Source organism: Aethalodelphis obliquidens, unplaced genomic scaffold (assembly GCF_003676395.1).
Source record: "Aethalodelphis obliquidens isolate GAN/ISIS:26980383/991018 unplaced genomic scaffold, ASM367639v1 scaffold26, whole genome shotgun sequence".
Classification (NCBI taxonomy): Eukaryota; Metazoa; Chordata; class Mammalia; order Artiodactyla; family Delphinidae; genus Aethalodelphis; species Aethalodelphis obliquidens.
Window position 1 is genome coordinate 15,375,343 of NW_020837970.1, and position 12,870 is coordinate 15,388,212.

At 48.9% G+C, this 12,870-nt stretch overlaps 1 protein-coding gene across 1 annotated transcript in view; it reads left to right on the forward strand.

The window, feature by feature from the left end:
• Positions 1 to 12,870, forward strand: part of CORO2B (coronin 2B) — a 139,870-nt gene that overhangs the window by 103,489 nt on the left and 23,511 nt on the right. Inside the window, exon 3 of the mRNA XM_027123446.1 lies at positions 9,495 to 9,611. Coding sequence (XP_026979247.1) covers positions 9,495 to 9,611 — 117 coding nt within the window. The remainder of the gene's footprint in view (positions 1 to 9,494; positions 9,612 to 12,870) is intronic.

Sequence of the window (12,870 nt, forward strand, 5' to 3'; positions counted from 1 at the left end):
GACAAAGGTGGCCCCATCACTCTTCTTCCTGGAGCCTGGGAAAACCGAGTTCATCTCCAAGTGCTCAGATACCAGGAGAAACAGAATTCCCTACATCTCTTCCGCAAACAAACTCCCCCGCCCCTGGGGACCTACTCCCACACTCTCCCCCAGTACATACGCACGCACACACGCACATACACAGTAGGGATTTCGACTGGAAAAACCAGCAAACCCTTTCCAGCTTGAAAAACACAAAGATAAAAAGACTGGAGGGGAGAATCAAAGCAGGAAGTCATGAAGTTGGGAGGCTTCCTGAGGTCTCGCCGTGAACTTCTGTCTGACTGGGTGACTGACTTTAGAGCATCACAGCCTTTGCTGCACATGCTGCCATTTGACTGTGAACCTACCCCGAAGCTCAGTCCCAGATCTAGAATTTCTCAAGGTCAGAAGAGCAGGATCCAGAATTATCGCCCGGCATGAGGAAGGTACAGGGATGTGTCTGTTCCCTGGGTGATATTTTCTGGGTGACGAAAATTGACATGCACAAGAAGGGAAGGGAGTCTGGTCTCAGGGAACAGCATGAGTAGAGACCCAGAGACAGGAAACAGGGTGACAGTCATTCACCCAGCTTGAGTTCTTGCTATGAGCTGGCATTGAAGGATGCTCTGAAGATGCCTGGGCCAAGGTCACTGTCTTCGAGGTGCTCACAGCCTGGTGGCAGGGATGAACCAGGAACCAAAGGTCATCTAGGCGGCGGGAGCACTGGAGGCTAGGGGTGTGTGTATAGTCATGTGTGTGTCGTGCAGTGGGGTGGGCTGTTATGTCAAAGCGGGGTCAGGCTGGGACCACAGTAGCTCTGATGTCCCATAAGGAGTTTGGCTTTTAAAGTCAAGATAGTTCAGAGTGGAATAGTTATTGCAGCAGAGCTGTACTCTAGAAGAATTAGGCAACATTACGTAAGATGGATTGGAGAGAATTGCAGAGGGCAGACGCTAGAGGCAAGGGGACAAATCAGTGGACCCACTTCAGAAATCCTGCAAGACAGTCCTGGGAGCTCAAGCATGAATAAAGCCCTCTACCCAAAATAGATCTCCTAGAGGACTGCCCAGGAGTCTGAAAACCCAGGAGAGTCCACTTCTGGGCCAGATGGCTTTCTCTAAAGGCTCCTGTGAACATGCACACAGATGACCCACAAGGAGAAATGGACTGACCCATTACACCCCCAGTGTCCTCCTTAGGAGGCTCCCGTTTATTAGATACATTATTTCAGATTAACGGGCTGAAGACAGCAGGCCGCTAAAGTGTGGGACATGAGCCCAGTAAGTTCTGATTGGGATGGAGGGAGGGAAGGAGTGCAGAGGCCTGAGCAGAAGTGGCGTGGAGAGAAGCTTGTATGGAGGGGGGCGGTGTATAAATGTGTGAGCGTGCGTGACTGTGTGTGCAGCTGTGTGGGGGACCGTCGCTGGCAGATTGGGCACACCCCGGGGCGACAGCAACCCACACCTTGGACGAAGGGCACCCAGTGTTTAGGAACATGAAACACCCCTCTCACCCCTGCTGAGAAGGCCACAGTGGTACTCAGAGTTCTGAAGCTGCACAAACTCGTTCTAGTGTCACTGCGACGTGGGGTGACCGGAAACTCAAGTTTCCTCGAGTCACCCCTTCCCTGGGCAGTACTAATTAGATAATGCATGTGTAAGCGCTTTGTGAAGTGTCAAGGGCTGTGAGCTGGAGGGTGAGGCCTCCTTGACACCCCAGAGGCTTGGACACAGGGGGCCTGACTTTGCCCAGAGTTTTGGAGAGAAGGACTCCAGTGCCCATTGTATAATAACTCTCTCATTTAATGTCACCTTCCATCCAGAGGAGAGAAGACGGCAGGCAGCCTACCTGGATGGTCTGGGATGCGTGGGGCAGCACGTGGAAGAGGGAGTGTGATGACGGAGGCGGAGGGGTGGGGATCCCCAAACATCTGTCACGCGGAAGCTTGGGGTGCCACCATTAGCTCACCCATCTCCTGTGTCAGGGTTATCCATTGCCCTGGGGCTTCCTTTAAATTGTACAGCACCTGACGTGACCGTTTATCTTGCTACTCGCTTTATCTGGGCGTGCATGAAACACGCAATACTGTTTTTTGATTTCTCACCCCACCCCCTGCACCTACATCGAGTAACACTGACGGTCTCCGCCCCTGTCCTAGAATGAATGAGCGCAGGTGCTTCCCTGAGGCCCCAGCAGAATATGGAGCCTCTAGGGTAGTGGTTTCCAAACTTCACTGCCCAATGGAATCACTTGGAAATCTTTCAAAAAAAAATACTGAAGCGTGGCTGCCCACTCCCAGACACTGTGATTAAATTGATATGGGGTACCCATCGGGCCCCTGGGGTTTTTAAAACTTCCCAGGTGATTCTAAAACAAAAGCAAAGTTTGAGGGCTTCCCTGGTGGCACACTGGTTGAGAGTCCACCTGCCGATGCAGGGGACACCGGTTCGTGCCCCGGTCCGGGAAGATCCCACGTGCCGCGGAGCGGCTGGGCCCGTGAGCCATGGCCGTTGAGCCTGCGCGTCCGGAGCCTGTGCTCCGCAACGGGAGAGGCCACAACAGTGAGAGGCCCGCGTACTGCAAAAAAAAAAAAAAAAGCAAAATTTGAGAATCACTAGGGGGACGGGAGAGACAGAGTGGGGGAAGTGCAGGTCTTCAGGAGCAAGTATAAGGGTCTTCACAACTGAGTTGCCTGCCAGCCCCTTCTGAGAACCTTATGAGAAATTCTGAGGCCCTACGTCTGATGTATGACTTTTCCCCCTAATTTATCAATTATCATTTATCATTTATCATTCTGAAATAGGAGGGCAGCATAGCCAAACAACAGCCAGTGCAAACTGCAACTCCTCCTGGCCCAGCTGCATCACCTTTGGCAAATCATGGCCCAGAGCTTGGTTTTCTCATCCAGAAAATGGATTGTTACAGGAGGGTTGTAAGGATTTACTAAAACTTTTTAAAAATTTTTATTTTATATTGGAGCATAGTTGATTAACACCGTTGTGTTAGTTTCAGGTGACAGCAAAGTGATTCAGTTATACATATACACGTATCTATTCTTTTTCAAATTCTTTTCCCATTTAGGTTATTACAGAATATTGGGCAGAGTTCCCTGTGCTGTCCAGTAGGTCCTTGCTGGATTTAATAAAACTTTGTTTCAGACTTAAATACAATGATGTATACAAATTGCTGAGCACAAGGCACTTTTTTTTTTTTTTTTTGCAGTATGCAGGCCTCTCACTGTTGTGGCCTCTTCCGTTGTGGAGCACAGGCTCCGGACACGCAGGCTCAGCGGCCATGGTTCACGGGCCCAGCCGCTCCGCGGCATGTGGGATCTTCCCGGACTGGGGCACGAATCCGTGTCCCCTGCATCAGCAGCCGGACTCTCAACCACTGTGCCACCAGGGAAGCCCCACAGGGCACTTTTGAAGCACTTGTCAAATGGTCCTTTATCACCCTCGTCTTTTTTGTTATCATTAGTATTTCTATCCCGTGACCTGGTGTGCATCCCTAACTTCTGTCCTGGTATGCCAGAAGCAAGGCCCTCCAGTTGCAGGTGTGCCTGGCTTCATACAGTAAAAAGGGCAGCCACGAAGAAGCAGAGAGGGCATTAGCCCAGGGTCTAGGAATCTGGGAAGCCCAGAGAGGCTAAGGGCCACGTTCAAGGTAATTCAGCTGGTGAGGTGAATGGGGACTGGGCCTAGAAACCCTACCTCTTGCTAAGTCTGTTCTTTCTGCCTCACTACACTGATACCCCAGGTAAGAAAACATTTTGCTTCTGTGCACAGAATTCAGCTTTGCAGCCATGGGAAATTCTAGGAAGCTGAAGCTGTCATGCAGGTTTTTTTGAAAATATCTCGTCCTCAGTCAGTTCAATGGGTTCAGATAAAGCCTGGACTGAGGCCCAGGGCACACGCCTGTTCCCCTGGCAGCCTGCTGGGTGAGCCACACCTACCAACCCGCCAAGGCAGGGCCTGGCCTGCCCTGCCCACACGCATGCCACACACACGCACTCTAAAACCTATTTTCAATTAGTTATATAATTTTATTCAGTTTCAAGGATCTTATTTTCCCCTAAAGTATCTGCATCGTAATAAGGGAGTAAAGAAGCCTATATAAGCAGATACATCTGTGTTCCACAGAAGCTTCTGGAACATAAATCTGGTCGACCCCAGTCTGCATCTCATTTAAGACCTGTTTGACCAAAACCGGAGAGGAATAGTTTTCAATCAAAACTGTGGTGATCACCTCCCACCTGGGGTACCAAAAACTAAATAAAAAACTATGGTGAGTGTGTATGTGTGTGTTTTAAATAACATCTATATCTTTAATAGAAATTGTAAATGTTCATTGGGGAAGAATTAGAAACCACTTATATCCAACTAGCCAGAGATTGCCACTCTTAATTTTTTTTTAATTATTATTATTTTTTTATTTGGTTGCACCGGGTCTTAGTTGTGGCAGGCAGGCTCCCCAGTTGTGGCATGTGAACTCCCAGTTGCAGCATGCATGCGGGACACAGTTCCCCCACCAGGAATCAAATCTGGGCCCCCTCCATTGGGAGCACGGAGTCTCAACCACTGCGCCACCAGGGAAGTCCTGCCACTATTAACTTTTGATGTATTTTTCTTTTAATAGCTAAGGATCATTTTGCATATATAACTTGAGTCTGACTATTTCACTTACCATTAGAGCTTGAGTAATTCCCATGCCATTAAATATTTTTTGAAAATATGATTTAAATTACCTCATAATATTCCATTATATTGGTGTCCTAAAATTCGTTTTGGCAATGCCCCATTGTTGAGCATCTATTATTGTTCCCTATTATAAATAACATGGCACTGAGTGTCTTAGTATGCTTTCCTGTTAACTGGGATAAATTCCCAAAGTGGGGTTATTGGTCAAAGGCTATGAACCTTTTAAAAGTCTTTGAGACCCTGTCAAATGGATCTGTGGGAAAGTTGCCATGCTTCTCACTCCCCTGCACCCTGTTGAGAGGCCATGTCCCAGCACCCCCCAACTCTGTCTTTGGCAGCTCAGCTGTGTTTGACATGCAGCCTGATCCCCAGCACTGGGCTCCTCCTTGAGAAGACTTGGGGTACATAACAGCTGCCACCCAACATTTGACATTGAAAGTCTGTCCCAGCGAAGGGGGATTGAATTTGTCCTGTGAAGCCTCCAGGATAAGGCCCATCCTAACAGCATGAAGGTCTCCCTAATGATTATAGATGCTGTGTACCAGGCATCCCGACCCCACCCCATGCAGCAAGGTCTCTGCCCCAGCTCTGTTGAGACTCAAGCTCTCTTTGAGGTTCAAACACCAGATGGCAGGTTAGACCCCAGGACCCCTGAGAAGCCTCCCACTGGGACAATTCTGTGAGCTGACCATCTCAACAGTGATTCTAGAGTTATAAAACAGTGCCAAACCTTGACTCCACTCCTGAGAAGCTCTTGACATATCTGTTTTCTCAGATGTAAGGTGGGGTTGTTATGAGGATTAAATTTGATGATATCTGTAAATCAATATAAATTTGATTGTATTAATATATTATATTAATAATAGCTATTAGTGTTGGCTTGAGCCCAAGTATGAGAAGGCAGTATTGGGTAGCAGTTAAGAACCAGATTCGGATTTGGTCTGTAGTCACACCCCTATCCAGAAAGTAGAACAGAAAACAGAGGCATTTGGAGGGTCTGGGGAGAGGATTGTTCACATTTATTTAAATTCAGGAAAAAAAATTTCAGAACAAGCTTCCTTTAGAACACCTATACATGCACTTTATTGGTTTGTTCTTTAATTTTTATGTCTATCAGAGTAATAATTGTGCAGAGGTCATGAAGTCTGATAGTACTGCAAGGCCTATAGCACTACAAGGGAGGTGCTGGCTTTGGCTTATACCAGCTCATGAGAGCTTACTGTTAAATTTTTAGGAGTTTTGCAAGCCCGTTTTTAAACACGACCATTATTAAAAATTAAATTATGCAACTTTCAATTAAATGAATGATGTTAAAAACAGAGGTACTAATGTTAAAAACTTATTCCTTACTATTTTACTACTATCTGGTGTGCTACTGTGAGTCTCTTTTAACTCTACTTTTGGTGATATCACCTTGGTAGCTTGAAGTTAGGCGTAGTGGGCGTTTGCCACTGAAATTGGCATATGTTCCAAACCATGGCCTTTTTTTTCCTGGAAAACCAGTTGTTAAACATTTACCAGCACACCAGGGCCTGTACCCTCGATCCCTATCCTACTTTGCTATACCCCTCGTTTCCCACTCCCTAAAGGTAGCTGCTTCCAATGTTTTGAGCTGTGTCTTTTTGTACTTCTCCTCGTATTTCTTCGTTACATACTTTCACGGCTATGTCTGGTTTTTTAAATCTTAGACATTGTCTGTTGACTTCCTGTTATGGAAGATGGGGATCTGGCTCTCTACCAGCTCTGTCTCCCCTCTTAACTGTACACACACACAATTTTCCTACCTCTGCCTTCCCAGTATATTATAGCACACCTCGTGTTTAAATAAATATTCAGGATTTACGTTATTACCATGATGTAAACATTGTACACAAGTCATTATCACTATGATTGTATTAGCTTTCTTATACAGCTCTTTTCCTGGAGTTAATAATTGCATTTTAAAAGTTGCATGATTTCTCTATAAAACTGTGGCTTTCATACTTTTCTTCTTAGCAATGAAACTTGTCTTTCAAACAAAATTTTGGGAATTGCTTGGCAGTCTAGTTGTTAGGACTCAGCACTTTCACTGCCATGGGCCCAGGTTCAATCCCTGGTCAGGAAACTAAGATCCCACAAAGCTGCAAAGAAAAAAATTTTTTTATATGAACTCTGCTCTATAAGATGGGAAAATCAAAGCTGCCAGGTTGAAAGGAGGTCCCTCCCCTTGAGCCATTTCCCATGGCTGCAAACAGTATGATTCAGTCATGAAAATCATCATTACACACCCCTTTGAGGAAGGCATTCACAGAGGTCCACCTGGAAGGATACATTACGTCGGGATCATCCGCTACTAATTCCCTTCCTGATGCAGGGCCCTGACCTCTCGCCATTCTGAATACATTCCAGTGATGTGGCTTCACCTGTCCCTCTAGGACATCACCTGCAGGCTGCTGGCCAGAAGCTGCTGCTAGCTGATGGCCACCTATTGACGGATGCAGATCTGCCTGGTTGCCGAAAGCTTAATGCAGACAGCTTTACTCAGGGCAGCCTTTGGGACCAGATATAAGGAGAGGAGGCTCTGTCAGAGAGCAAGTGAGCTGTGGAAGCAGACAATGCAGGGCCTGTCTGCCTGTGGACGTCAGAGCTGGAGAGAGGGGAGCTGGCTAGCAATAACCAGTAGGATTCAGCTCAGCTTTGAGGGTTATACCTGTGTGGGAATCCTAGCTTTGCTTTCAGCTGGGTAACCTTGGGCAAGTGGCTTAACCTTTCTGGGCCTTAATTTCCTCGTGCCTAATTCCCAGGGTTTTGTGAGAGTTAAAGAAGCTACGTTAACCCTAATAAATCCCAGGGCCACATGTGGCTCGGTCTCTGCTCAGAGTCTCAACTAAAGAAGCATAGTCCAACGGCCTAAGAGGCATTGGAAAAGATATTCCGATTCGAATTGCATCCCTCATGGAATGTCAAAGGGGATCCCATTCTTAACTGAGAGCAACACACCCCCAATCCTTTTCCTCCATTCTCTGATTTCCCCCAGTGTACAGTGTCAGTGAAGTTCTTCTAAGTACAACCTCCAAGGCCTTTGGCCTCTCTCTCTCTCTACCTCATTCCTCCCCCTCCATACCACTGCCATTTTCTCTAGGTTTTTTTTTTTTTTTCCTCTATGCACCTTGCCACTGCGGTATCACAAAAAATCAAATGATACGGAGATGAGCTGATGGATATACAGGCAAGAAGTGGCTGGGGAAGAGCTTATGGCAGATTGCACACTCTGAAAGAACTCTTGCCCATCACACTGGTGAAGTAGTGATATAAGGCACGTGTAGCAGGGGCTTGGCAAAAGCTGGTTGTCTTCCTCCTTATTCAGTTGAGGAACCTAAAGGACGGTGAGGTTTGACCTGCCTCAGGTGCCTCTGACCACCTAACCACTGTTAGCAGATGAGCAGTGACTGGAAAAACCCTCTCTATTTCCTCCACACCCCAAAAAGCTAATATTAAAAAGACCTGGGAATGGAGACACAGCCTCTGCCTGCGATTTCCCCTCCCTTCCCTGCCGCCTTTATAGACAACTAAGCATGGAACTACCCCTCACCCCCACACCCTTTGTTCCATCTTTTGTGGACTTCAGCCCCCCTGCAGGATGTCTTTCAAGTCATGTACTGAGCACCTACTGTGTGCCAGGCTTGTAAGGAGCTGGAAATTCAGAGCCAAGGAAGCCTATCCTCAGTTGCTCATAGACAGATAGAAACAGACTGCAATTTTGCGTGATGGTGCCTATAACAGAGGGAAGCACAGAATACCCTGAGCTCACAGAGGAGTTCTTAATCCATTGAGGGATCAGGGGAGACTTCCTGGAGGAAGTGTCGTCTAACCTGTATGATAATAACTAGTATCGTATATTGAGCATTCACTATGATGACAACCTCCACACTAAGTACTTTGCTAAGCACATTAGCTCATTTAATCTTCACAATACTAATGAGGAGCCTCTCTCATGACAGCTGCGCTCTCAAGCTTTCCAGCTGATTTTGTATCCATGTGTCTGAAAATAAAGTTGCTGAAGCCTTAAAAAAAAAAAAAAAGAAAAAGAAATGAGGAAACTGAGGCTCATTGACTTTCCAAAGGCCACCGGGCTAAAAAGTGGCAGAGCTGTGATTCAAACACAGGCCTGTGTGGCTCCAAAGACTGTGCTTTCAGCCACAGGGCACTGGGTACAGGTGTTTTAAGATGCACACGGAACAAGCATGCCGCGTCCGGGAGTGACACTGCTCACATCCCAGGCAGGATAACATATGAGAGTGTATGGGTGGACCCCGAGATTCAGGCCTCTCCACTCATTGCCGGAGCAGCAGGAAAGAGCCTCCTCTTGATCCAAACCTGGCTGTGTCCCCCGCCCTGAGAGGCAGCGGGGAGTACAGGTGCATGGCCCAGCAACTGCCAGGGCTGCTGCCCACCAGGCTTTGGTCGTTCAGGTGGATAGTTACACCTTAACTTGAAACATTTTTACTTGAGGAAGGGGCACCTTTCTCTAAGTTGCACACAGGTGTCGTGTGGACATGCACGGCCCCACCCACCACCCTGCTGTGGGACCCTCCCCACGACCATTCGGTGTTGGGAGATTGCAGCCACAGAGCAATATGGCTCAGCCGGATGCAGGGACCCAAAGACATTAGTGGGCCCTCAAGGACCTTCTGGTCCAGTATAGAAGCCCAGGATAAAGGCTCTTCTTTCAAGTCACCCCAGGGTCATCAAACTAATTCCCTTCTCTCTCTCTCTCTCTCTCTCTCTCCTCTGCAGACGGGCAGGATTGAACCCAACTACCCCAAGGTCTGTGGTCACCAGGGCAACGTGCTGGACATCAAGTGGAACCCCTTCATCGACAACATCATTGCCTCGTGCTCGGAGGACACGTCGGTGAGCAGGAGGGGTGCTCCCTGGGGAGGGTGGGTGCATGGGAGCACCTCCCTGCTTCTTCTTGGAGGTCTTCCTCCCTAAATGCCCTCCTTCTCCCTTCTTTGCCCTTCCTCTGTTCTCTTGGTCATCCCCCCAGCTAGCCCCAGGATGGGGAGTTAGGAAGGGGACAGAGGGAGTGAATCCATGGACTATTTGTACCTTTAGCATGTTTTCATTTGGAGGTGTTGACTTTGTAGGTGAGAATCAGAAAAAAAAGATTAAGTAATTTGGCACTCATCTGTAGTCTCAAAAGGAGAAGGATAGGAAGAAGAATATGGACAAGGAGGAAGGGGGAAGAGGGAAGAAGTGGATGAGCCATGAGGAAAAGAGGCCCTGTTCTTGCAGGCTGGACAAGTGTACCATCTAGTTTTGTCCTCTGTGAGCCACGGTTTTAGGGGAGGACACTGGGCTGAGAATTGTCATGACTTATCCAAGGACCCAAAAGGGCAGCCCAGGATTTGAACACCATGTGTTCCACCACTTAGTGGGGAGAGAGAAGAAATAGGAGAAGGGAAATGAAGAGGAGGGAACAGAGAGGAGATGGAGGGAAAGGGAAGAGGGAACAGGTGAGAAGGATGAGATACAGGGAAGAAAGGCGGCAGAGAGTTTGGAGAGGGGAGTTGAAGAATCCAGGGAGAGTAAAACGTGAAGCCGCTGTCTGGCCACCCTTTCCCCAGGCTCTGCTGACTTTTATACGTGGAGGTAGAGTCAGGTGTTGGCAGCAGGCTCCGTGTTTCTGGAGAGGGGCCCCATGCCTTTCCTCAATTGCCCTTAAGCAATGTCAACACCCCAGCATGGAAGCAAGAGGGGGTTTCAGAGCCTCAGCTGAGCTGGTGAGGGGGTGCTGCTCCAGCCCCTGGTGTTCCCGGGTGAAGGAAGATCAGGCCACAAGCATCTCTCTAGTGCCCACTGGCATAGCCCAGGTGCAGGTCGTAGACTCCCAGGATATTGGAACTAGAAGGAACTTTGGAGCTCATGTCTCCTGTCTTTCCAGACCAGCCTGAGAGCTCCTGAGAGTAGAGGCCATGGCCTTTTTGGTTCTGAATCCCAGGCATCCAGCACAGAGCCTAGTACATGGTAAATACATAGTAGGTATTCAATGGAATGGATACCTGGATGGATGGCTGGATGGATGGATGGATGGATGGACGGATGGACGGATGGAGAGATGGCTAGATGAGTGACTAGATGAATGGATTTTTGGATGGATGACTACATTGATGGATAGAAGACTGAATGGATGGTTAATGGATAGATAGTTGAATGGAAGGAGGAAGGATGATTGGATGAATAGATGACTGGATGAAGGTGAATGGGTAGATGGGTAGAATGGAAAGATAAATGAATGCATGAGAGAATGAATATAGCCCAACTAATGCATGAGATTCACAGTAAATAGTCTCCATTGGTTAATAAATTAGGGGGTGTGGAGGAGGTCAGCTGGCACAGTACCTAATAAAAGAGAGTGGTGGGGAGGGGCTAAGGGAATGGGCTTAACCCACTCCTGAAGGTCAAAGCCCTGAGTCAACCCAAGAGGATTCCTGAGAGCAGCAGCATCAAGGGCAGGGCCCACGTGAGCAGGGAGGGCAATAACTTGTGATGGGCACGCCCGATCAGGTTTGGCTGCTTTCTTCAACAAGACAGAGACAGTGACCAGGGGTCAGAGAACCGACAGGCCAGAGGATGAGCACAGGTGATGGAGCCCAGGACAAGTGAGGAAACCCAGAGGGCAACGAGGACACTGGTCGCTTCCTGGGCTGAGAAGGAGGCAGCTGGAGTTGGTGGGGGCTGGAGAGCTCAGTGGTCAGTATAGGTTAGGACTGGGCTCAGTGGGAGAGAGGGCACTTGGAGGTGCTGTCCATTGTTCTCTCCTGGGTGCAGGGAGTCCAAGGAGTGTCAGCGACCACAGCCCGCTCCGTCCCTGCCTGTGCTGAAGTGTTGAGCCACTGTCACTAGTCACTGAAGAGCAAACACCCCTGAAACTCAGGGCTGCCTTACACTGACTTTTCCAGCCACTCTGGGCTGGACACTCTATACGCCATTAGCCCTCATTGCCACCCTGTGCGACAGGCATTGCCACCCCAAGCTGAGGGCTGGGGTCAGGTCACAGAACTAGAGAGGAGAGGAGGACTGCTGGCCCCAGAGCCCACGCTCTTCCTGATCTATGAAGTCTTGTGATGACACGAATACACAGAGTCCATGTTGGAAGCCTCAGGCCCCTCCCGGTGTCTGAGGCCCCTCGTATTTCACCGGGGAGCCAGCTGGGAAGGAGAAGGGCAGTGTCCATCTGGGTGTCGGGGGACAGGTTAGGCTGGGCTCTCAGAGTTGCTGGCTGTCCTGGCTCCACCTCAGGTCTGAACTTCCTGAATCAGGGCGAGGGTGAGAGGGGTCACTCGCCCTGATGGCCCTGCCGGGTTCTAGCTCAGCACCTTATTTCACCTGAGTCAGGCGCCACGTCCTCCAGGACCCAAGCTAATAAACCAGACGCCCATGCTGTGTGCTCAAGAAAAGCATAGGGCCCGGCCCTGACCGCACGAGCCAAGCGGCTCTCTTCAGCTTCACACACATTGGACCACAGTGTGCCTGCCTAGGATGCTGGCTTCAGTGACAGCTTGACTGTGGACTCTGCTGGACCTGGAATTGAATCTCAGCTTCACCATTTACTAGCTGGGTGACCAAGGGCATGTTATGTACCCTCTCTGAGCCTCAGTGTTGCTCCTCTTTTTATAGCAATAATACTGGTACGTCCCTGAGGCAGTTGCTATGAGGATGCGAGGTCTGTGCCTAGCACTATGCCTGCTGGTCTCAGGATGCAGAGTGAAGTCGTTGCATCCACAGGTCAAACAGCACTATGTGCGCAGGGAGGAGAGAGGAATTACTTTTGGCCGAGGTACAGGCAGGGTAGAGGGGGTTAGAGGGCTGAATAGACCCTGGAGAAGCAGGACTTTGACAGCAGAGAAAATGTTCTAGGAGGCCCAGGAAAAGAACATAGGCAAAGGCCTGGAGAGAGTATGTCTTAGTCCACTTGGGCTGCTATAACAAAGTACCACAGACTGAGTGGCTTTTAAACAACAGAAGTGTATTGCTCGTGGTTCTGGAGGCTGGAAGTCTGAGATCAGTGTACACCATGGTCAGGTAAGGGCTCTCTTCTCATTGTGTCCTCATATAGTGGAAGGGGTGGAGCTCTGTGGGGGTGTCTTTTATAAGGTCACTAATCCCA